Source organism: Pinus tabuliformis, chromosome 1_2 (assembly GCF_031772625.1).
Source record: "Pinus tabuliformis cultivar Carrire ecotype Pingquan chromosome 1_2, CPIR1, whole genome shotgun sequence".
NCBI lineage: Eukaryota > Viridiplantae > Streptophyta > Pinopsida > Pinales > Pinaceae > Pinus > Pinus tabuliformis.
The window spans coordinates 403,773,995-403,801,084 of NC_142298.1; the positions used below are offsets into that span (position 1 = coordinate 403,773,995).

The window sequence follows — 27,090 nt, forward strand, 5'->3', positions numbered from 1 at the left end:
TTCTTAGTTTCTAAGAGAATGGTTACCTGTTTCAGATTTATGCACATCAGTTTTTAAATAACCCAACAAGTGGAACAGTTCCATATCACCTTGCTGTTTTAACTTGGTGACAACAAATTGATACTTAGTTCGCAATTCTGTCAATTGACAACCTGGATTCTTGAATTTTTTGAAGGTTTACTATGTGAGAGAGAAATCAGAATTTCTTACCTTTTCCTGCTTGTGGTGCTAGGGTCTGGTGCATGCTGCTCGTAAGATGCCCAAAAATGCTCATGCTCATTTTATCCTTGGTCTAATGTACCAAAGATTGGGTCAGCCAATGAAGGTTAGTTCTAGACTGTACTCATGGCATGCGTAATCCAATGTCCAACTTTTTTCTTTTTGGTAAATAGGCTGGCATAGTTTGTAAACTTTTGTTAGCATTATGACTGCAGGCAGTAGTGGAATTTCAGAAATCAACTGAAATTTTAAAGCAATCTGAGGAGGAATCAGGACAAAGCAGACCTCAGTTGCTTTCTTTAGTTCAGATTCACCATGCCCAGGTACTGTGGATTTTGTTACTTAGTCCTCAAGCAGACATAGAATATGGTCTGCCTGAAGATGATCATACAAACATATTATTGCTACTGTATTCAGGAATCTTTTCTTTTACATGGAATTTAAGATCTAAAATCAAATAAAGAATCCTACTATTGTTTTCTAAACCTTACAGAGCATAATAACTCTAGTTTGGGCCACTTAGATTCTAAACCCTTGAATTCCATCCATATTGAACTGGTGATGCAGAATTGGATATTGATATCTCACTTATTTGTAGTAGTCAGTGTGCCCTGTTTGCTTGTAGATGTGTAAACCTGTCTTTTTAATTTGCGTTTTCTCATGGAAGTAGCTTTTGAAGTATGAACATGTTGGAAGATTCTGACCAATTCTAGATACATATTACCCAAATCCAAATATTCATTTGGAAGTTTTGGACATCATGTTAGCCAGTTCTATTTTTTAGTTTATAGCCTCTAATCTGATGGTGACTGAAAACTCAATTTTTATTTTTTATTTTTTATTATTGTATAAGTAAAATTTAGTTAGCTTTAGGACCAGTTACTGGTTGCCATATAAATCTTGCCACAATAATTAGTTTTGCAAATGTTATTGCTAGTGCCTTTTACAAGGTAAGATTGGAGAACATTGTATCCCAGATAAAGGTCTTCAAGATGAGGAGATTCATGACATAGTTTGCAAGCTGAACGAATCTGTTCAGGCGGACAATCAACAAGCATCTGTTTGGAATACCCTTGGATTGCTACTTCTCAAAACAGGCCATGTGCAGGTAATAATTTTGTTCCCTCATTCTTTTTATTTTTGCTTCTCTTTTTATCTGCTTCATCAAACTCTTCTCATCCATGTTTCTTTTGCTTGATCTGGAAGAATTTTGTGTTTGACAGTACTTTGACTTTACTATTTTGAATAGAAAGTTGGTCTACTTAACTGCTTGTTCTGTGCTAATATGCAGAGTTCAATTTCTATCTTATCATCTCTGTTATCTGTTGCACCGGACAATTTGGATGCCCTTGCAAACCTTGGAGTTGCTTACCTCCATAGGTATATAATTTTTTTTCATCACGAAGTAAATTGGGCTTCCCCATCTGTAACTTATTGTTGAGATTATAAGCTATGATAGTATGTTGCCTCCATATTTACGTTGCTTCAGTTAAAACATTATTTATTTTGCTGCTCTTAACTGTTACTTTGGTTTGCACGTTCTAAATATTGATGCATAACTTCCTTTATTTTCCTTCTATTTTTAAAGATTATCCTTAGGGAACTATTTTCATAACAATAGTATACAGCATCTTGTATTACACATATAAATTCAAGTTTTAAATACGATTGGTAATTTCAAAATAGTGGAACATAACCTTCAGGATGTACAGCAAACACCTTTCCACCTCAGTGAACTGTGAGACCTAATTTCTGTGTTTTTAATGAAATTTCACACGTTAAATAGGAAAGCTCATTTCCACCCCTGTATTTTCAAAGGTTAAAGTTATAAACAGTACATATTAGCTTTTCTAATTGTTGAAATAAGGGAATCTTATATTATTTTAAACAAAAATAGGTATAATGTAGATTGGGTTGGTGACTCCTTAGAAATGGAGAATCAGGGATGTCGTTTTTCCTATACATTCTTTGGGATTTACATTAATGAGTTGGAGCCTTTTGTCTAGGGACATATCCAGTGAAGGGATGAGTGTCTTCTTCATTAGGTTTTGATCTCCATTCTCCTTTTTGCTGATGACATGATCCTCTTGTCCTTCACCCCGTTATGGAGACAATTTCATGCCTTGGCAAAACCATGGTCATGATCTTTAATGGATGAAGAGTATCATTTCAAAGTATCATTTTTACTTCTAGAGGGGTGGAGGTCAAGATCACCACTACCTACGCACACTTAGGGTACAGGTATTTAGTTCTCTGTGCCCAAGTTTGGGATGAGGAAAGCCTTTGAGCTTCTGACTAACAAAGGATATGGCTCCCTTTTTCTTCGTGAGTGTTGGTGCTTTTAGAACCACTTTTATGACATTTTTCCCAAGATGGACATTATGGACAGCCTTATTAGGTCCACAAGTCTTTATGGGTTGGAGGTTTGGGGCTTAGTCTACTTGAGTTGGACTGGGCCATGATAGAGAGAGTTCAAATCATGATGCTCTGCTGCATTATCAGATGCAAGGGGACATTCCCCTGGGCCATTATGCAGGTAGAGTTTGTGGCCCTCCCATTTAGGATTGGAACCATCTTTAGTCTGGTCTCACATTGCACTGGATTTGGGGCCATGCTGATTCCTTAGCTGACAGAGAACACTGCCCTTATCTTGCTTATTGCTCTTTGGAGGCCATAACCACAACCAACACTTCTGGTTGGGCTCGTTGTTGGTTTGTAGACATCACCTGCCTACTTTACTCAATTTACATTTGAATGGATTTCCTCCTCCCTTTTAAATTTTCTCTTAATTCCCCCAGTCGACTTTTGCCATCCAAGTGGGAGTTGAATAAGATTATCGGAGAAGACATCTCCAGATAGTTTGTTCAGGTTACCTGGGTTGATCCACCAGGGGTGTTAAACCGCAAAATGGCCATCTATGTAGAGCAGTCGATGGGGTTGAGGGACAGTCTTAATGTTCAACCGCTTTACTTGCTTAGGCGTTGGATGCATGTTTTGAGGATCCCTCTGGGCAGTTTCAGGTGTGCTCTCATTGACTTCGGGTCAAAACCAATCATCATATCATGCAAGGAGACAGGATCTGCCAGCTCTGCCATCTTCATGAGATTGAGACATAGGAGCACTTATTTTGTCCCATCTATTACAAGATTAGAGATCCTTTCAGCATCTTTTCAGGGAGTCTCACAACTGTCTTTTTCTTTTACCGATTTTTGGACTAGAGATACTTGGCTTTTTACATGAGGGAAGTCCTCGACCTTAGATCTCACTCTCTCTGGTCACTCCTACCTAGATTGGACACCTCTTGTCCGATTACCACTTTCTTTCTTGTGCTTCCAATAGATGGAAGCACCAAGAGATTGGTAGAGTGCAACACTTAATCAACTGCTAGATATGTGAGACCCTGGGAGGTCATCAAGACTCAGCTAGTGAGGTCCTTAGAAGGATGTTGCATTAGATGTCAAGACTGCTGCTGACATGGCACCAGAAAACAGGTGATTTCCTCTAGATCTTGGCACAGGGCTACATCATCCAAATAGCAATACATTTATTAGACTAAGCTACCTGGCTCTTCTAGTTCCTCTTCCAGATTCTTTGGTTAGTTATCTATCACGAGTTTCTTTGCTTCGACCTTAGATGGTAGGGGAGAGGGCTTTGAGGGTGGTTGACCTATGCCCTTCAAGCATGGCCTTCTCCCCACTCTTCCATCATTAGATATTTTATTTTTAGGGTTCGTAGAAGTACTTGCATGTTTCTGCATTACAATTTGCTTCCCATTTCATGGTCTTAGCTCATAGATATTATCTAACATATCATAGTTTAGATTTGCTTCATGCTTCTGCGTGCTTTTATAGGAGTGGCCTTTGTGTTCCCACTTGTATCGCAGTATGTCCCTAGGGCCATCAATGAGAGTTGTATGCCTGAAATAGCTGTTGGGGAAAAATTCCTGAAGTTGATCATTGATTACTCCATATTCAGGCTGCAAGAAAGAATTAACAAGTGCAGGCAAAATTTGGATTCTCCCTTTTCACCCTCTGTCCCTTTTTGTGGTAGCAAAACTGATCCATGGTTCATTTATTTTCCCACCTCCTGCCCTTGTGATACAACATGTGACTGTTATGATATAGATGACTGTAATGCTTCCTTGTTTTGATGTTGATCTAATGATATGTTGGTTACGTTGGTTATATGACTAAGGTGATCTATTGTATGCTAGCATAGGTTAGAGTAGGTAGTTGCATTGCATTCTACTTGTTGCATTTTTCATGTGGTTGTGTTGCATTCTAGATTAGATTGCGTTTAGTTATCTTTACCTTTTCAGTACGTATTTTATCTATCATATAAATGCAAGGGTGATGATCAACACCCGGTACACATGCTAACAAACAAGTGACGTTTTTGTAGAGCAAACAAGGCTAGAACAAGCTTTCAAATTTGGTAACTACTTCCTGTTGGAAAATATGGTAGCCATGGTCTGTATTTTCATCATGTAGAAAAATAGAAAAAAATTGGATTTGAATTTTTTTTACCTCCAAATATTCAATTCGGCCTCATTATTTAAGTCAGCTGGGCCCCTGGGAGGCACCCATTCGACCCCCTATGAAATCTGTATAAAGGAGATCATCTCTCCTCATTTGGACTCATCAATTGTCTCTTGATTATCTCTGATCCAGCGAATTTGGGAGCAAAAGGAGGAGCCGAAATCTGAAGGATTGACACTTTGCTTGAGATCTCTCTTGTGCTTGGTTACTAGTTTGACTATTATCTTGCTATGGTTATTTCTGATGTATTGATAAATCTGAAACTCTCTCTCTCTCATAAGGAAAGAATTTTCTGGGTTTTCCCCTTATGGGTTTTGCCCTGGTCTCAGGCCTAATTTTTGTGTCTCATGGTTTCATGGTATGTTCTAATGCTCTTTCTTGTTTAATGATTGATATTTTTCTTCTGTATAACTACTTAATGATTTCTTGAATAAATGTAATGTGGATTTAATGCTAACTGATCAGTGGAAGCTGTTATCATGATGAAGAAAAAATATTTCTAGCTTGGTGCCCTAGAGGATCAACATGGGATCATAGCAAGGTTGAAGATCAGTTTTGGGAAGAAATCACCTTGCATTATCACCTTGGGAAGAGGCATATCTGCGTTCTTCTAATTAGATCAAGGAGACAAACAAGGAATCGACCACTTTGAGTTTTGTATGGTTCATGTGAGCTGTTTTGAAAAGATGATCACCTATTTCAGTGCGGACTTGAGGCTTTGATTTTCTGTGGAACTATACAAATCATCTTGATGGTTAAAGGCAAGTCCGTGTGGCATCTGAAGGTAAGTATTGACACCTCTCTGCGATAACATTGTTATGCAAATATGAAGCCTACTCCTTTGTGGAAAATCCGTGATCCAAATTAAAGCATAGTTTGAAGAAATATAAGTCCGAGTCTCTGTTATTGAAGAAGTGCTCATCTGTGTTTCTCCTCTATAAAATCCAAAGCCTTTGTAAATTATGATTGAGCTTCAAGTATTATCACAATGCGAGTTCTAAGAGAAAGTTTTGAGTTTGATGAATACGACTTGAGGTTCTATCTCTTATGTGACACTAATTATGTGCAAGCACTGATGCACGTTGTTTCGTGATTATATGTGAAGTCTCGAGGTACGTTTTTCCGTGGTTATATGTAAGGATTTGAGGAACGTTACTCTATGATATATGCGACGGATATAGCTTGTCATATCTATGATATGATATATGCGAAGGGCTCAGTTTATATGTGAAGTCTGAAGTCTCTAGAATTTATGCTAATATAAGAAAGCAATGCAAAATTTGAGTCTATAATATGAAGTATTGTGGCTATGCAATGTAAGGCTCCTTATCTCTGTGCGATCTTTAGGCTCTCTTCTATTCTTGATTGTATGTAAAAACTCTGAATTTGAAGCCATTACACTAAGAGTCTGAGCCTAATTAGCCCGAATTACAACGATCATGCGAGTCTCAGTGGATAAATCCTAGTTCAAATTTCCTTATCTCTTCAAGTGATCCAAGTTTGTTGTGGAATAGTCCGTCTAAGACGTTACAGTGGATTGGTGAAAAGCGTAAAGATCGAAGGCATATCTCTGACATATCTAAAAAAAGGTCTAGTGGGAGTCCTGAATGCTATGTTCTTTTTATATATATAAGTGTAAGAACAGTGAAAGCAAGTCAGAGCCGGCCTGTCTAACTGGTATGTATCATTTGAATTATGAGCTCCTGTGAATTATTATTTGAAAGTTGTTGTTCTTCTAAAGCGAAGCTTGAAATGTGAAAAACTGAGATATATGCAGAATGAAGTCTGAGACTTTAGCTCTTAAAGTCATATAAATTGTAATAGCAAAGGCCACTGATTTCGAAGGGTTCAATATTTGAATGTTGTTTTGAATGAAGGATTTTCTAATTGAGAAATCTAGGCTTTGTGAACCCTAGTTGGCATCAGAATTTGAACAAGTATGGACTTAGGGTTTGTTGACAAAATCCTAGGATGATGAAGATGGGATGTCAAGATTACACCTCCTACTAAGCAAGTTAGAATTTATGAGAAGTTGCATTGAAATAAAGATTATCACAACAATCTGAAGACCGAAATGTGTTATGATGGATGGCTCTGTAAGGGATGATCAAATTGCAAGTCTGTAAATAACTTCTATTAAGCAAAAGGTCTACTACATATACAAATGTTACTTTTTGCTTGAAGTCCAATGTCTCTCTCTAGATGAAATCCTATGTTTGAAAATAAGCCTAGATTTGAATAATGATCCAATGCTACAATAATGTTGTAGAATTTCTTGATTTGAAAAATCATTGCATGCATGTAGCTTTGGACAATAGAATCTAATGCAAGCAAGGGAGAAATAAGAGGAGGTCAAAGCTTGAAAGTCTGAATCAACTATTTTTGAGGATTTGAGTATGAATGTCTGATCAATGTTTTTGGGTTTGTAAAACCCTGTAAAGATTTGAACAAGGATGACCAAGGGTTTATGGTCAGATCTCTTGTAATGCTGATCAAGAATAATGAAGATTGGAACAGATGCATGTTACTCATCTAGGATTTGTAAACCCTAGACTAAATTTAAAAGGTTATTAGGGTTTGGAGTTGAAACCATAGCCAAACAAATGTTAGTCCTATCAATTCAAAAGGGGTTGGAAATGAATGCCCAGGGCCTGTGGATTGATTGCTTTCGCTTAAATAAAGGAACTCTAGCTTCTAGAAGATTTGACATCTTGATGATGAAGTTAATTTATAGGTTGGATTCAAGAAGATTAAAGATCAAAAGGGAGATGTTATGATCTCAAAAGATAAGTATCTTGTATTTATTTTATTGTTTTAATCGAATTGCCTTGATCACTACTTGATCTTGACCCTCTAGCATGCAACTGTTCTTGTGCTACCTCCTTGACTTGCATTGCAAAACTTGCTCTCTTCTGCCCACTAGAAGCCTTCTATATCCTTCCGTACTAGGTCCCTGTTGCCACACAATCTAGCAGGGGTCCAAGGAGGGGTACCTAAGTGAAAACTACTAGAACAAATGACAACAATGGGACAAAGACCCACTGTCACCTCATTCAATGTCCCCTGCTCTTTACGGACTTTCATTGATGGGAGGAGTACTGGTATAAGGGAAATCACTTGAAAGATAGGATCAATGGCAAGGTATGATGTGATTTCCAAGGCCCATTCAAAGGAGAGGCTCAATTAATGGTTCAAATGCTTGAAAGGAAGCTAAAAGGCTCTCCAAGAAAAACCTATGAAGGATGACGAGACCTTGGGCTCACGAATGTTCGATAATGATGAGTGCCTAAGATCAAGACTTCCAATTTTCCTCACTTGAGATTAATATGCCTATACTAGGGTTCAAAGTGAGGTAAGGATGGTTCATTCAATGGAAAGATTTGATCAAAGTGTCAGCTTTGGGAGAAGCTAGGATGACTTTCCATGAAAAACCCCTTGAGAGAAACACTGCAAGAGACCTAAGGTTGAAAGATATATCGAGGTAAAGGTTCATCCAATGGTCAACTATAGTTAAGAGAAAAAGTTTTGAATGATGAACTACAAAGTGCAAACCTTCAAGAAATCCCAAAGTCAAAAACAACCTCAAGGGTTCCCACTCGGTGTGATAGCTAGGGCATCAGTTTAGTTGAAATTCCATCGTCAGAATTCATTCAAAACTGGAGGATCCCTAGAGGAGACACAAATGAAGAAATTTGTCTGGACGAAATCCCAAAATTCTTCCTCCCTAAAATTTCGCACCAAGCCCTAGAAAATCTCCGTATCCTTGGGGACGAAGAAAATAGGAAGAAAAGAGGTGAAATAATGATATTTCAATGAGTTAATATGATCACCAAGGATTGAGGACCAATGCCTAGCTATTGGGTGTTGAGAAATCTAGGGCATCAAGTATTAGGTGATTTCTCTTCCATTAGTAACTGCTTGTGAGTGCTTTTTACAACCTTAGATTAGGATCTTCTTTTCTTAAGTTATTAGTGTTCTTCTTCATTAAACAACTACCAATGCATGAACATAAATAGACAAGAGACGCAGAATGTAGGCTATGAGCCAGGGCCAAAACTTCTCACTCTTTGAGAGGAAAACCCACACAAATTCTTCTTATAGAGATTCCAATTGACGAATACCAAGACCCTTGACCTATTAGCCACTCCAAGACTAAGACACTAGTTCTCTTGACTGTCTTCTGCTCTTTTCTTTTGCTTGACTCCTTTTCCACTTTGACCTTCTTAGCACTGAGACATAGTTACCACCGAGACAAAGTTACAACCGAGACAAAGATGGAGACCCTCTTTCTTGGTTCCTTCTACTACACTTAAGCTTCAAATTTCTTATTGTATAAGATCACTTGAGGTCATTGTACTGAATCCTGTGGTCACTTGTAATGACACCGAACTTCTCCTTCTGCAATGAGACCGAAACTAAATACACAATCCTTTGTGGTAGCACCGAGACTTCTTCCTAAGCTAGTACCGAGACCTTTTTCCAGAGATAGCACTGGTATCTTTTCTTTGAGATAGCACCGAGACCTTTACTGAGATTCCACTGAGATTGTATCACTGTGGTGAGACTTCATCACTGTATATATACTGCAAACTCTTTTTGTAGTAGCACCAAAGATAAAATCACCTATCCGAGCTGTCCGAAATGCTTGTCACTGTAATAGATATCCGAACTTGTCTCTTTACTTGTCACTATAACTATGATCCGAATTTCAGAGAGATCCGAACTTGTTGACTATATGAAATGTGAAGACCCTATACACACATATATATAGTGGTTGTCATGTATAAATAAGCCGACGTGTGTATTCAAATAGGTGTGTTTCCATTAGGTGAAGTCGACATGAGTTCTTCACTTCATCTAGAGGCCGACTTGAAGAGGAGTGACTTGTTCTGGTCTTGGAGGGCTTCTTGACAATTCTATAGATTCATATACATGTGTAACATGCCCAAGAAGGGTTCCTCATACATGACATTGACTCTTTTTGACTTTTATGACAAATCCTAAAGGCTCTCAATTGGAACAATCTAAAAATAAAATCTCTTTCTCATGAAACCCATGAAGCAAGCATCACAATAATAATTTTATTTTTCTTCTTTACAAAAGTCACAATTACATATCATTATGAAGACCAAACCTAGTTACACTTTTCAACATTCAGAAGAGTGGATTAAAAATGATCAAGATTTGGGAACTTCTCTCTTCAAGGAGGCCTAAAGAAGCAACTTCACTATCTATGGATGTAACTACATGACAACTTTATACTTTTACACTTCGATGACAATTATTATGGAGTTTCAAGGATGCAAATGCAAATTATCCCCTAGGAACATTCATTCATTCTTTGTCCAATGAGTAACACATGCAAAAATCTCCAATAGTTTCAATGATTCCACTAATTCTCATTAGTTAGGGCACATTATTTCACCATAAGAAAATGATTCCATTGTTAGACATTCATTAAAACAGAAATATAACATTATATTACACTTACAAGACAAAGAAGAGTATATCCATCCACAATCTTGCTAACAAGAAGCTCCAAGAGAGATAGCGAAAATTTTCCATACATCAAAATGCATTTATTCATCCAAATCATTCCACAATTATATGTCCGAATTCTTTAGAGAGAGATATCCCAAATCCAAGTGATGATCCAAGACAAATGAGGATCTCTTTTATTTATATGAGCCTTTAGAAGTTCAATTTAGCCTAATTTGACTAATTAAGCCCCTAATTATATCTTAATGTGCAAATAACAACCTATTGGTGACGAGCCCACCATATAGCTCAATAAGTGTGAAATAAGCCTTCCTAATGAGGTCTAAATGATAAAATAATGGTGCAAAGAGGTGTTGGAAGGCCAAAGTGAGTCCTCAATGTGCCATGATAAAGAGGAGGGCTCTCAAAATGATGATCAATGGGGTGGACCCTTGATTTCAGAGCAAAACATCCTTTGGTGCTCCCAAGTGGTTGTGGGGCACAATCAATGGTCTCGTGTGTTGGAATTTCTAAGTTTAACGCGTTAGAAATTCTTTCTGTACTATCTGCTTTATTTCTTCCTACTTGTTCAATTACTTAACAAGTTATTTACCATGTAAATACTGAAAATAAACACAAGTACATTGTCAACATCTACGATCATCAACTGAAAGTAAACAAGCACACAAATGACACCATTATTTTTGGACCAGTGTCCCCAGAAAAACCCAATGCAGGAAAATCTGTGCAGCAGATATGAGGGTTTTATTATTATGCAGTTTTCAGAATACAACCAGGGTGCCAGAAATGGCTCACCCAACATAGAATGCCCTCGGTAGTAGTACCTCTCCTCGGCGACAGATATTCTCGCTGACAAATCACTGGATGAACGATCCCATAGCAACAATTGCAGCTTCTGCTGCTCTGCGTCACTCTGATAGGGACTGCGTCACCCTATCCGGCTCACCAGCTCCCAGTCTGTCCCACGAAATCCTCCCAGCGCTGCCTCTAGGCCCTGCGTCAGCTCTGCTAGCCTCTACGTCAGCTTCTGGAGCCTCTGTGTCAACCCCTAGACCCTCTGCGTCTCACACGCTGGCCTCTCTGGCTCTGCGCAGCTCTTGGCTGCCTCTGCGTAGCCTCCAGCTGCCTCTGCGTCAACCTCTCTGGGCTCTGCGCTGTCTCTCTGGTACCAACTCTGCCTCTCTGCTATGTATTCACTGCCCCTCGCTGTTGATCATTGATTCTATCTCTCTTAGCAAACCCTGCTGTAGAGAATAGAATGTCTGATCACTTTTGTGTGTTCTCCAACTGACCCTCAAGCCTCCTCTTATACTTTTCTCGTTGGTCCATCAACGACCGAGATTAAATTTCTAATCAATGGCTAAGATTAGATTTGGCTTGATCGATGACTTTTGGACCCTTCTAACCCAGTTTTATATTAATACCCATTAATATTTTATTTTTCCTAAGTTTAGACTTAGGAACTTCATTAAAAATATTAATTATTTTAATATCTCCCAAACAGTTAGAATCTGCCCAAACCATTTCTGGGTCTTGTAGATCTTATGTGCTTTAGCGTCTCCACCAATTTTCATGGCTAGAGCACATTCGATGCTACCCCAAATCAACATCATGGGTCTCTAGTGGCTCAATATCATGTCGATGCTCCATCAGTGTGTGTAATGTCCCAAATGCAGAAAATTTGGAAGAAACACTTCACATAAAACTAACCATGCATTTAATAGAAGATTGCCATGTAAAAGTAGACAAATAGAGCACTACAATCACATAACACAATAAATAAGAAAACTCTTAGCTTTATTATATTTAGATAACTAGGGTTTTACATGCACATACAACCCATACAACTGAGCTAATCTGGCCTCAAACAGATCTACAACAATGCCACAAATCGGCCTCCAAACAACTGAAAAACAATGCACTGCAACCTTTGAACCCTGAATGGATTCACCAAGGGAAGAGATGGGTCCTCACCCAACCTCTCTATATCACTCGAGGGTTTTCGTCCTGGGGTTGCCAATGGAGTAGAGAATCGGGTTCTCAACCTCTCATGCAAGAAACACTATCAAAACCAAGATGTCCTCCAATGGTCTCCTCCTCCTCTTTTATAGATTTGATGGACTCCTCTAGAACCTTCTACTTAATTATTTTAATCATGGAGCACGTTTCCCTCTTTTATTTCAATTAAAATATTCTTTTAATGCGAGAAAAGGTTAAATTGGCCATCATGTCTCCTCAGGTCACTGAAACTCACATCTAACCATCCCATCCTGTAGATCTTCTGGTTCCGGTTCTAACAAGCCATTGCACTGAGGTGTTCCACTAATTAATCTCCTCGGAATGCCACCTCGAGCATAATTAATCAAGTTATGCCCAATAATAAGGCTGATTTATGAAAGTTGTCGGAATGCGACGGAACGAAAGCCAAACTGTGCAGATGATGGAATATGCCAAGTGAATGCCACCAAATCCCATAACACTCCTCAAAACTCGATCGAAACCCCCGATGACATAAACCTGCTCCACTGACTTGGCCATCTCCTGCTATGGAAAGCCACCCTGGCTGCATTATGAAGGAGAATAAAAATGGGGACATGACAGTCCTCCTGCCCCAAGATTCCTTGCCCTCAAGCAATCCAAATATGTGGACCAATCTGGTGCTCCGACGCAACTGAGACCCAAAGCCAGGATCCCATACAAACAATTAGGTGACGCTATGGTCCTGTGTCAACCCACCATGAATGGACTCCTCGATGTTCGGATCCTAGATCAATCTCCGACTGAACCTGTCATCAACGAATCCTCCTGGATCTCAATGCCACCAAGAAGGAGCATCAAGGCTCCATGACTCCTGCTGTGATATAACTTCGGCTGTGAATGCTGCTTCACCCGCCGCGTACCAACTCATCACCTCTCTCCAATCCAACCCTTGGCATAGACCAAGGTCAATCTCATCATGTTGAAGCCGTGTTGAAATACTGATGAGTGGCCAGCCTACATCCTGCTGCCAACTGAAGCATGTGATATCCCTCACCTTGGAGGGCTCTTGCAATACAATGCTCCTGACTAAAAATGACACTCCATCAAAAGGATACCAGCTCATGGTCTCTCGCCATTCCAATGCATGGACACCTGTGCAAGGGATATGTCTACTATGCTGAAACTGGTCCATGCTTAGCTGTTGATGCTCTACCTGGACAATCCAAGCATGTCCAAGAAATCCTGCCTCTCTCCCTCTAATGGGAAAAAGTGGGCAAACTGTGCTGCTAGCCTCGTCTATGTACTCTTGGAGAGGGCCGTTACCTAAAAATGCTGCAGCTCGTTTGGCTACCGCTACATCTCTTTGCACCTCATCAATGGGTAGTCCTAAAGATGGATGCACTGCCATCCCCCTCACCTGGTAGGAAACTCCACACTCCTCTCGTCCACCAATCTCCTGCCAAATTGTCTTGTCATACTCCGACATCTCCTGAGGACAAGTGTTAGTGAACATCGTCACCCTGCCAACTGTCTGTACATCTGTTTGCTCCTCATCAACGACTGACCCCAAGGGTGGCTGCTTATCCTCCATTATCACAGGTTCAATATGAACCTCCCATTGGCTCTCCAAAAAAGGCTCATCATGCCTACTGTGCGCCTCATCCTCCTCAGTTGACTCACACTCCATCACATGCTGCTTATGTTGACTCATCACTGGTAACACACTATCCTGAATGTCTCTCCTAGGACCCACAGACTGCTCGTCATATGAATCTAGCCTGATGTCAATGACTCACCATGACTCATGCTCCTCTATGTGCTCCCTATGCTGAATCGTCAGCCGCTCATTTGCTCCCTGATCTCTTTCTCACATGGGAACAATCAGCTGCTCCTCGTACTCGTCTACCACACATGGATGCATATCTGGGCTATTGTCATCAATTCCATATGGCAGCTCGTGCTTCTCTAAGGTATCATTTTGTGAATCCATGGACTTGTCAAAAGAAGAGTCCTTAGCCTAAAAGTCAGAGGGAATCTCCTCTTGCTCTACCTCTGTCATCTCCCCAGTGTCACTGAAGCATGAGTGGTTAGGTCCCCAAGGTCCCTTGCAGATAAAGCAAAGTCCCTTCCTCCTCATCTCATTCCTGCTGCATGATCCCCCAATCCTAAACTGCTCCTCCCTGGTCAACTATTTGCTGAACAACCTAATGTTTTGCTCAACCAACCTCTCAGCCTGTTCATAAGCAGCAGGTGAGACCAACTGTTCTCTCCTCCAAACGGACAACAATCAAGATTGCAACTCCTAGCAAATGGCATCACGACCTCTCATACATGATGACAGGATGGACTGCATGTGTGCTACGACTGTGTCTGAATGATGTTTCCTAATGTTGAAGAAGCATTGGAACATCTGTAGGATCAAACTGTCACACTCTAGATCTAACATGATTTCATAAGTCCTAGTCATGGCCATAATTTTCAGAACTTGAAGCTTCTTCCCAAATGTAGGACCTACATTGTCGTCCAAGTCCTGAAAAGTCTCTACTATCAGCTTGAAAACTCTCCTCATAACTTCATCATTAAAAGGAGGTATAGGTGCAGTCAGTCTCATGAGGTGACTAAGAACAGATGCAACTGGAAGCGTAACCCCTTCACAAATTCCTCCAAGAACTTGGGTTGTATGAGAGCAAGCATAGTTGGTCTTAGAGCCCAAATTAATTTATTCCCTTTTAGCTGGGTCATTTTGGAAAGGAGGGCATCTAGTTCATCAAGTTTGAAGAGAATCTTCCATGAGACCCTCATGTGCTTTAAATCTGTCCCAAGAGCATAAATCTTGTGTCCTATTTCCTGGTACTTCTGCACATCTATTGGTTGTTCTTTCTGAAGGATGGCATAGACTCCACTTGAGAAAGGTCTATTGTTTGGTTTCTTTATTTGGTCCATGTTGCAACTCACTAAGGTACTGCTATGTTGGTGTATAAGGTGCTTGAGAAACTCCATTATTCAACAAGCATCATAAATCACTTAGTCACACAAGATATATCAATAATGATAGTACAAGGCACATGACCATGTGTGACAACAATATTAATTTGCCAGTATACTTCAAATAGGCTCTAAACAATACATGCAATTGTAACACAAACTCAGTATTTATACTCTTGACATTTGCTTAACTGAATATAAGGAAAATTAAAGAATAAAAACACTTGGTATGCATGTTGCCTCAGAGAGTTCCAGCTAACAATTGGCTCCAAAAAATCCATCTCTAGTGATTAGAATTAGCCACACGATGATCTTGGACCAGTTATGATAGCGGGTTCCAGCAGTAGTCAACATACAGGCATCTCAATTGTTTGGATATCATGATTGCATCGCAACCCTCCCATATCACCAACGATGACTTAGAATTCTTATGCAGTCTGTATATGTCTCAAAACGAGCCTGCTACAGGAACAATGGCAACTTCAATAATAATGCTCTTTGTCCAAACGGCTTTATTTTCCTTTGACAAACTCGAACAACGCCAACAGGCGGTCATGATTAGCGCACTTCTCTACTGGTGCTTTGGTTTATACACAGTGAATTGTCCTCAACACACATTCCAATAGACAAAGAAGATGAGATAGCCGACCCAAGTGTATTCCAACGACTTTGACCAGACCAAATCGATTTTTGTAATATGCCACGTTTGATCCACAAGTGACCACACACAATGACTCGACTTGTACTCCAGTCTTGGTAGCTACAATCCAGTAACAAAATCTGATCCCACTTGCATTCTATAGGTGGCGCATTTCCTTCAGTGCTTTGATCCAATACCGAATTAAAGTTCAATGCCCATCGCATAATAACAATGGCATCCTAATCTCATTAACGCACAGGTACCACGATTTTCAAGATCAGATTTTGCACCAGATTTGTATTATCCAAATCGCATCGGTAATTCGAATCTACAATGCTCGACGTCAATAAGGCACAACCCCAACGATTTTGCTCCTAAAGTTACAAACATAGTCGACTGATTAACATGTCGATTTATGTAACCGTACGACTTGATCTGCCTTCCTCTGCCAATCTGGTTATAACCTCCGTTGAATGCGACTCCAGTCAATCCATGTGCTGCCGCTAGAGAAACTCGGCCCCAATTTGATAAGATCCAATCGATACCAAGACTCGGCTTGAGCACAACCAACGAACTCGGCTAGCGATTTTGTCCCCTGTGTGATTGAGATTCGCAAGTTGCACAGGCCGTGGAGAATTTTGATCGCTTGGAAATATAGCCTTGGTGAAGGTATAAGCTCGGACCTCCAGTGAATTGATCAGCTCGACCTTCATACAATCTGTTGATTCGTCCAACATGGATTGGCTCGATTTGGTCTCGGTTCTGCAATTTCAACTTTGAATCAGCGAATCAAAAGCATGCTCTGTTCAGTCATGTAAGTGTGCATAGCTCCTCTAGAATAATATTTGGTCCATCACAATTGTGCTCTCAACCACCAAGCAATTCTCCTCGCCTTTAGCAATGAAACTTGACTCGGTGATCATGTCTTCCCACTCAGTGTTTTGACTGTTAATTCCTATGCATCGATCATGTGAAACAGGTGTAAATCCCCTTTATGCAGGCTCGACTATATTGAGACCTTGGCGGGTCATCCTTAGCAAGTTCGGCCTTTGAATCGATTCTGGTGGCTAGTCAATATGATGTGGCCCTCAATTAAGCGACTACAAGGGGATACGCTGGCTCAAACAAAAAAATTCTTGTCCTTAAGATGACCAAGAATCGAATGATAGGATCAGCTTTTTGGCCATCCTGTGAAAATATTTACGCCCTTGTGGAAATAGATTGATAACATCAAATTCTTGGTATTTGATTCACTAGATGGTGGTGAGCTCGTAGCTTTCCGCTGACGATCTGGAGCCTGAGAAAACTAAAAGTAATTTGCCATCACAGAATTTTTATTAATTCACAGCCCTTTTGTCTCGGCAACTCCTCAAAAATCTTTGCCGGGAAAGACGTTTTACGAATTAAATTATGGTCGTCATAACTTTAGATTTGGCCACGCTTAAAAATTAACTTCGCGACCCCCACCAAACTGGTTCAGCTCCCCACGATAATACATTAGCTCGGCCCTTTCTGTAGTTTTGATTTTCATAAATATTTGCCCACGGATCTAATACTTGGCTCCTTAATAGATTTTAGTGCTGCCCTTTTTGCCCCGAAATTATTCTCACGGCCCACTAAAAAATTCAACTGCGTACATAGCAACATAATACTAGCCAATTTGTCGGATCTATTACGTTTGCAACATTTTGCAAGAGATCTCGCTGCTCATTCAATAATTTGTCGATCCCTTTTTAATAAATCTTCATTCTGCAGCAAAAATTAGGTTTTGACTTCTCTAGCAAAACCCTCCGACAATAATTGTTGCAACTGAAACTAAAACCTGCACGCTGAGCCAAGACCAAAGCTCTGATACCACTGTAATCTCCCAAATGCAGAAAATTTGGAACAGACACTTCACATAAAACTAATCATGCATTTAACAGAAGATTTCCATTTAAAAGTAGACAAATAGAGCACTGCAATCTCATAACACAATAAATAAGAAAACTCTCAGCTTTATTATATTAGATAACCGGGGTTTTACGTGGACATACAACCCATACAATTGAGCTAATCTGGCCTCAAACAGATCTACAACAATGCCACAAATTGGCCTCCAAACAACTGAAAAACAATACACTGCAACCTGTGAACCCTGAATGGATTCACCAAGGGAAGAGATGGGTGCTTGCCCAATCTCTCTATATCACCCGAGGGTTTTCGTCGTGGGGCTACCAATGGAGTAGAGAACTAGGTTCTCAACCTCTCATGCAAGAAACACTATCAAAACCAAGATGTCCTCCAATGGTCTCCTCCTTCTCTTTTATAGATTTGATGGACTCCTTTAGAACCTTCTATTTTATTATTATTTTAATCATGGAGCACTTTTCCCTCTTTTATTTCAATTAAAATATTCTTTTAATTCGGGAAAAGGGTAAATTCGCTGTCATGTCTCCTCAGGTCACTGAAACTCACATCTAACCATCCCATCTTGTAGATCTTCCCGTTCTGGTTCCAACGAGCTATTACACTGAGGTGTTCCACCAATTAATCTCCTCGGAATGCCACCTCAAGCATAATTAATTAAGTTATGCCCAATAATAATGCTGATTTATGAAAGTTGTCGAAATGCGACGGAACGAAAGACAAACTGTGCGGATAATGGAATATGCCAAGCGAATGCCATCAAATCCCATAAAACTCCTCAAAACTCCATCAGAACCCCTGATGACATAAACCTGCTCCACTGACCTGGTCATCTCTTGCCTTGGAAATCCACCCTAGTTGCACTATGAAGGAGAATAAAAGTGGGGACATGACAGTGTGTGCTAGAAGATGACACAAGCCTTTCCCTATCTCTCCAGATGAGACAAAACCCCTTCTAGGCCCCGGATTAGCTGCTAAGTGTCAGGTGCAAATGTGTGGCCGATTGGGAAACGTGGTCCAAGTGCATCATTATCTATGTAAGGTTGGGACATGAAGAAGCAAAGTGTAGTGCTGAAGAAGTCCATGGTGTGGAAATCAATGCTCTGCTGTGGTGGAGGCCCATGGATCTCAACTGTTGATTTTTCGTAGCATCAGATGTGCTCTAGCCTTGAAATTTGGAGGAGAGGTTAAGGCACATAAAATCTCCAAGACCCAAAAATCGTTTTGAGAAATTCCACTCGGACAAGGAGTTATTAAAATAATTAATATTTTTAATGGGTTCCTAAGTCTAAACTTAGGAAAATAAAAATATTAATGGGTATTAATAAAGATAAGGGTGAGAAGCTTCTAAGAGACGAAGATCAAGTCTGTTTTAATCTTAGCCGTTGATTAGGGACTTAATCTCGACCGTTGATTCGTCAACAGGAAAAGTATAAGAGAAGACTTGAGGATCATTTGGAGACACACTGACAGATACTCAGTATCTCTAGGAAAATCAGTTCTCAAGTAAAGGAGATCGATCTCAGAGGGACAGTTGTAGGGTGGAGGAAGAGGAGGGCATCAACAGCATGCAATGATTGAGGAGGAGGTGACACAAGGACAATGGTAGACAATGTAGAGAGAGACGTAGTCCAGAGGATAGACAAAACCCTCACGCAGAGGGACGCAAAGCCACTCAAGGCCACGCAAAGTGACGTAGAGGTGACGTAGGCTCTCCAAAGTGTCAGAAAGTCTCAAAAGGAAAGTCTCAGGTGTTTTCTTTCAGTTTCTCTATAAAATCATTCCTTGTAAAAGCGATTGTTGCTGAAGATTAATAAAGCCCTCATCTGCTGCACTGGTTTTCCCACATTGGGTTTTTCCGGGGACAATTGTCCAAAACAAATGTGTTGATGTGATTGGTTCTTGTGCATGTATTTTTCTCTGGGTAATTGTGTGATAAATGCAGTAGAATTTATTTTAATATTTGCTGAAGGGATTTCGTAAATAACTTATTGTGAATAATAAGTAGGTGAAACAAATCAGTCGCTGCATTAGGATTTCAGTTTAGAAATTTTCACATGGTATCAGAGTAGAGATCCGGCAACAGGAGAGGGAAATCATCTATGGGTCAAGAGCATGATGCAGAGACATCCATTCAAGGGGACTCGTGCAGATTTCTAGAAGTATGCACAAGGGACATGAATTACGATTATTCTATGTTAGCTTCCAGATTGGAAGAAGAAGTCGCTTGCTTAGCAAGCTCTGCCTCCTTTGGGGTTTGGTATATAGACAGTGGAGCTTCGTGGCATATGACAAGAATTCGAGAATGTTTTTTAGATTATTAGGAAGAAAGAATGAATTTTCAGATCACCATGGGAAATAAGGCAAAGTGTACTGCGGTAGGAAGAGGTACTGTGGTCTTTCAAACCGAAGCAGGAGAGCGGTTTCGAGCAACCAATGTGCTGCATGTGCCAGGATTGGGGATGAACTTACTCTCTGTATCTTAACTTCAAAACAAGGACTATTACGTTTTCTTCATTAAGGAGAAAGTATATGTCAAACACCCGAGTTGGAAAAATAAGGCCTAGATTGGAATCAGAAGTAACAGGTTGTACAGATTGCAGCTAGAATTACCAATGGTATTGATAGGTAGTAATGGAGACAAATATTTGAATGAACTATGGCACAGGATGATGGGACACTTACACCATGGGGCTCTGAAAATTCTCAGGAAAACAGTATCAAGAGTTCTAGAACTAAGTACCCGAACGAGATGATGTATGCAGAGGGTGTGCTTGGGGCTCTGAGAATTCTCAGGAAAACAATATCAGGAGTTCCAGAACTAAGTATCGAACGAGATGATGTATGCAGAGGGTGTGCTCTGGGCAAGTATGCCATAGCAACGTTTTCCAAAAGTAACAATAGGGCTAAGAGTGTTCTAGGATTGATACACTAAGATATCTGCAAACCGATGTCCACAAAAGCTCTTAGTGGTGCCGAATACTTCGTCACTTCATCGATGACCATTCCAGAAAGACTTGGATCTACTTTCTGAAAACCAAGGATGAGGTTTTTGGTCGATTGAAAGAGTTCAAGGCTCTAGTGGAGAATCTGACAGGAAAGAAGATAAAAGTGTTGTGCTAAGAAAATGGTGGAGAGTATGTTGACGAGGACTTCATCGAATTTTGCGCTAAGGAAGGTATCAAAAGAGAGTGGACAACTCCCTACAATCCGGAGTAGAATGGAATATCAGAAAGGAAAAGCATGACTATTGTGGAAGCAACTAGGGCGATGCTGTATGATCAGGATATGCCTAAATTTCTGTGGGTAGAAGCATGCAACACGACTATTTATGTCCAGAACAGGACTCCACATAGGGCATTGGGCAAAATCACTCCAAAGAAGGTCTTCACAAGAAAGACACCTGAAATGAGTCATTTTAGGATATTTGGGAGCTTAGCGTATTGCCGTATACCCGAAGAAAAGAGAAAGAAATTAGATCAAACTGCTGAGAAAGGATATCTTGTGGGATATAGCGAGAATGCTAAGGCATATAAAGTCTATCTTCCAGGGAGTAGGAAGGTAGTAGTTCGACGGGATGTAAAGTTCATGGAGGACAAAGCTATCAGGAAATCCCGAGAAATGCCTTCCAAGGCACAATCGAAAGACGAGTCGTTGGTCAAACCACTTCGACCAATAGAAACTAGTACCAGAAATTTTCCTGAAGACAAAGCTTCAGAACAGGAGGAATCTCAGGAAGAGGAAGAGCTAATAGATGTGCCTACTACTAGTGGAAGAACGAGTCGGGAACTCTTACAGATTCTACGGGACGCAGAGGACTTCATTGGTGCACCCAGGAATAATAAAAGGGAGCAAAGACAACCAGACAGATGCCGGGCCTTAGTAGCTCAGGTTGGGGAACCTTCTAGTTTTCAGGAGGCCATTCAACATCAAGTATGGGTAGATGCTATGGTGGAGGAATACAACTCTATAATGGTCAATAATGTCTGGGAAGCGGTACCTAGGCCTCAAGACAGATCAGTGGTAGGTTCGAGATGGATCTACATGGTCAAATATGTTGTAGACAGCAGTGTGGAGAAATAGAAAGCCAGGTTTGTGGCTAAGGGGTATGCTCAGAAGGAAGGGATAGATTACGAAGAAATCTTCGCCCTAATAGCCAAGTATACTTCTATTAGAACCGTGATATCTCTTGCAGCACAAATGGGGTGAGAGATTCATAGGATGGATGTCAAGACGACATTCTTGAATGAGGTAATAGAAGAGGAAGTATATATTGAACAACTAGAAGGTTTTGAGACAGATGAGAATAAATCTCATGTATGCAGATTAAAGAAAGACTTGTATGGGCTTAAACATGCACCTAGAATATGGTACGGTCGAATTGATGGCTACTTGCAGAAGATGGGGTTCGTCAAGAGTGATGCAGACCGTAATCTCTAGTATTTGGTCATAGAGAATGGGCCTCTAATCCTAGTGTTATATGTGGATGATCTCTTCCTGACAAGATCATCCAGGCTCATCAAAGACTGCAAGAAGAACCTAGCTACAAAATTCGACATGAAGGATTTGGGGCAGATGCATTATTTCCTGGGGTTGGAAGTTTGGTAGTAGAAGGGTGAGATCTTCATTGGACAAAGGAGTTATGCTACATAAATCTTGAAGCGTTTTAGGATGCAGGACTGCAGACCTATGGCTACTCCAATCACCACCAACTAGAAGAAGATTGATGCATCCAAAGATAAAGACGTTGATCCCACTTTGTACATGCAACTTAGAAGGTCCCTGATGTATCTGGTCAATACCAGGCGCGACATTTGTTATGCTGTCAACACCCTCAGTCAGTTTATGGTGGAACCTAAGAGGGCGCACTGGGCAGCAACCAAACATGTTCTCAAGTATATACAAGGAACAATTGAGCATGGACTATTGTACACCAGAGGCAATGACATCAGGCTGAGTGGGTTCACTGACGCAGATTACGCTGGAAGTTCAGTAGATCGGAAAAGTACAACTAGGTACTGTTTCAATATTGGATCAGGAATGACCTCCTGGTGTAGTAGGAAACATAAATCTGTGGCTCTGAGCTTAGTTGAAGCAAAATATATGGCGACTAGCACAACTTCGTGCGAAGCCATTGGCTTAGGAAGAGACCAGGATAATGTGTGATAATCAGAGTTGCATCAAGCTCTCTGAGAATCCAGTATTTCATGATCGGTTGAAGCACATTTATATCAGGGGTCACTTTGTTAGAGGCAGTCTCCAACGAGGAGAAGTACGGTTGAAGTACACTCCTAGAGGAGAATAGATGGCAGACATGCTCACCAAGGCTCTAGGAAGAACAAAGTTTGTTTATTTCAGGGAGAAGATGGGGATGTTAAAGAATCCATTCTAGTATCAGAAATGGATAAGTGTCAGGAGTTGTAGTGCAACAATTAGCAGTGGCAGTGCTATGGGCAACATGATGCAGCATGTTGAGAGGGAGTTGCAGCAGTGTCATGGGCAGCAGTACAGAAAGCAACAGTGTAGGGGATGTGAGGCAGCATGCCAAGCATCAACACAGGTACTGATGCGGAAGATCAATGTGATGTTTCTATAGTGAAGCATTGCTAGAGCACATTCCTCGCTAAGAGGGAGTGTTGATTTTTGGTAGCATCGGATGTGCTCTAGCCTTGAAATTTGGAGGAGAGGCTAAGGCACATGAGATCTCCAAGACCCAGAAATCATTTTGAGAAATTCCACCCGGATGAGGAGTTATTAAAATAATTAATATTTTTAATGGGTTCCTAAGTTTAAACTTAGGAAAATAAAAATATTAATGGGTATTAATAAAGATAAGGGTGAGAAGCTTCTAAGAGACGAGGATCAAGTCTGTTTTAATCTTAGCCGTTGATTAGGGACTTAATCTCGGCCGTTGATTCATCAACAGGAAAAGTATAAGAGAAGACTTGAGGATCATTTGGAGACACACTGGCAGATTACTCAATATCTCTAGGAAAATCGATTCTCAAGTAAAAGAGATCGATTTCAAAGGGTGAGTTGCAGGGTGGAGGAAGAGGAGGGCATCAACAGTAGGCAGTGACTGGGGACGAGGTGATGCAGGGACAATGGGAGACAACGTAGAGAGAGACGTAGTCTAGAGGAGAGACGCAACCCTCATGCATGCTGACGCAGAGGGACGCAGAGCCACTCAGGGCCACACTGAGCCACACAGAGTGACGTAGAGGTGACGTAGGAGTGGGAGCAGGGTATCCAGAGTGTCAGAAAGTCTCAAAGGGAAAGTCTCGGGTGTTTTCTTTCAGTTTCTCTGTAAAATCGTTCCTTGTAAAAGCGATTACCACTGAAGATTAATAAAGCCCTCATCTGCGGCACCAGTTGTCCCACATTGGGGTTTTTCGGGGACAATTGTCCAAAAACAATTGTGTTGATGTGATTGGTTCTTGTGCATGTATTTTTCTCTGGGTAATTATGTGATAACTGTAGTAGAATTTATTTTAATATTTGCTGAAGGGATTTTGTAAATAACTTATTGTGAATAATAAGTAGGTGAAATAAATCAGTTGATGCAGTAGGATTTCAGTTTAGAAAATTTCACATCAACACTTAGCCTACCAATGGCATTATGACCCTCTAAAGGGCTTAGATTATGTATAGGGAGACCAAGTCCAAAGGGTGACCCACTTGCAATCCTGTATAAGATCCAATGCATCTCCTCACCTTCCAGTACAACATTCCATTAGTGCAATTGAGTAAATAAGCTTGCTAACTAGGGGCAAAAGTAGACACTTCATAGTTGCATGCCCTTCCAAATGGGCTTTAGAGTGTACAAGTGTTACCAAGCTCAACAAGAGAGGTTAATTAGGTGGTTTCAACCTCTAAGGGAGCATAGGTCCATGGTACATCCGTCAAATGGCAGGTGTCAAGTGAAATGATGGTGGAACAGAATGGGGCAACAAGGAAGGCTCCAAGTCACTTGCCATGGTACAAGGGTAGCTATAATGAGGGAAGCGCACATATTGGGCACATAAATGTAGGATGGAGCAATTGCGGTACACGCGTTACCCCGACCTTTGTTTTTGCACCCTTCTTCATATGCCTTTTTGCCTTCTATTGATTTTTCTTTCTTTTAAATGCTTGGGGCTCTAGGGAACGAGAGCATGATGTGTATGATAAAGCAATGATTACCCACCAAGAGTTGGGACAATCATGGTTCCTAAATGATGCAAGGGGCACTGATAGGGGCCCTAGGAACCACGGTGATGGCCATAATAATAGGGGGTAGAGCTCATGTTTGGCTTTTGCCCACGCGCTAAATTTTTGTGTCAACCATCTTTTGCATTTTGTGGTACATTTCCTGTTGTAAGTGGCCAAATTATGCTTTTATCTTTCTTTTTTGTTGCATCAACATTTGGGGCATCGTTTTAGGTCCGACCCAAAGCGTGGACAAGGAGAGGGGGATGCTAACTCCTTGTGGACCCAATGGACAAATGTGGACACAAATGGGAAAAGTGTGAAAAGGGGTTATGATTAGTGGAGGGGATTGAGATATATGGTGTCAAGAAGTGGGACCACACAACCAAATTTAGGGTTTCCCATGTAGTGCCACTCCTAAAGCTAGTATCCAATAAAGGAGATCCCACGGGACTAGGATACAAGATTAACCACCAAGTTGGGACCAGGGAATAAGAGTACAATCCAAGTCCCTTCTTTCCGCCGAATCCCCCCACTAAGCCATGTCCAAATGTGTCCAAGAAAAGCGAGCATAAACACCTAATTACATAATGAAAAGCCCTACCTTCGGGGTTGGAAGGCCCACCTTCAAACATACGATCATAGTAGATGGGCAAGGGCACCTAATGGCGGGCTCAAGTGGCAGAAAATGGTAGCACATCAAGCTATCTGGTGTCTGTTGGCTGAAGACAAATCTAGGAGAAAAATTCTATTATAGGAGTCATCCATTGATGGTGGGTAAAATCAGGCTCCAACTGGGACATGAGCTCTCAGTAGAGTGCACGAACCATGTACTCGAACAGAGAGGTCATGAGAACACCGACAATCTCTTGGGACCACAAATCTGTTACCTGCACATCAAAGATTAAGCACACAAGCAACATGTTTTTATGGTGTCCTTTGATCGCCCATGCATTTTTTAGGCCATAAAAATCAACAGGAAATAAAATTTAATTGTAGAGTGCAAATTTAATTTAAATGCAACCTAACCTAACATGATAACATAATATGCTAATAGATTCTAATTCAAAAATCAATATGTAATACATCCTATTTTAACATGCATGGCTACATTATGAAAATGCTAAGTATAGTCATACAATCAATTCAACCAACATATCATTAGATCAATATAAAAGCATTTTCTCTTATGAACCATAATGAGGCAGGGGACCCAAATATCAATTTTCCCATTGCAAGATTTGCTTGATGAGTTGTATGGGCGGGGCGCGGGAACATTTGAGGACCATGCATCAAGGGACATGGATGTGGAGGGAAAAGAGGAATCTAGCTCATGCAACCTTTCTTGCAACGAGGAAATGGAGAACTCAACAACCAAACTCATAAACTTTTGATGAATAACAAGCTTGGGCATATCTTCCTTGTGGCATAAAGAAAGAGATTGATCATACACATCCACAATCAACATTATCCCGATTATCGCAAAAGGAACAAGCTGGACTACAATCATGATATCTTGGGAAGAACCACAACCCCCTTTTATGGCATTGGGAAGACACCTCAATTTCATGGCTCCATAAGATTCATTAAAAGGGATATCAAACTCCTATTGGCTACTAATGACATCATGACCATTGGGTCGAGGATCATCATCTTGAAACATGTAAAATAGGCCTCTCCAATGATCCATTTATTGGCGTGCAATTTTTCATAAGATTCTAGATATGGAGTCACCAAGGTGAACTTGAAATGCGTTGAAAGATGCTTGCTTCACCCTACAAGCATTGACTTTGAAGTTTAGTCAAGAACTAGGGCTTTGTTCTGCAAATGGAGTCGCCAAAAGGATGTATCAGTGATGTCGTATGGGAACAAGACAGACGTCTCGCATCCCCGACAATGACGCAAAAAATGTTGCCACACAATTAGCAGGGGTCCTAGGAGGGGTACCTAATGGACAACTACTAGACCAAATGACAATAATGGGACAAAGACCCACTGTCAACTCAGTTAATGCCCCCTGCTCTTTACGGACATTCACCGACGAGGAGTCCCAGTATAAGGGAAATCACTTGAAAGATAGGATCAATGGCAAGGTATGATGTAATTTCCAAGGCCCATTCAAAGAAGAGGCTC

The 27,090-nt window shown here is 40.6% G+C and overlaps 1 protein-coding gene across 1 annotated transcript in view; it reads left to right on the plus strand.

Annotated features, from left to right (window-relative positions):
* The first annotated feature begins 221 nt into the window (after positions 1-221).
* The window catches only part of LOC149206056 (tetratricopeptide repeat (TPR)-containing protein), a 310,884-nt gene continuing 284,015 nt past the window's right edge, over positions 222-27,090 (plus strand). Inside the window, exons 1-4 of the mRNA XM_089395272.1 lie at positions 222-325; positions 435-542; positions 1,157-1,327; positions 1,511-1,599. Coding sequence (XP_089251398.1) covers positions 257-325; positions 435-542; positions 1,157-1,327; positions 1,511-1,599 — 437 coding nt within the window. The 5' untranslated portion in view covers positions 222-256. The remainder of the gene's footprint in view (positions 326-434; positions 543-1,156; positions 1,328-1,510; positions 1,600-27,090) is intronic.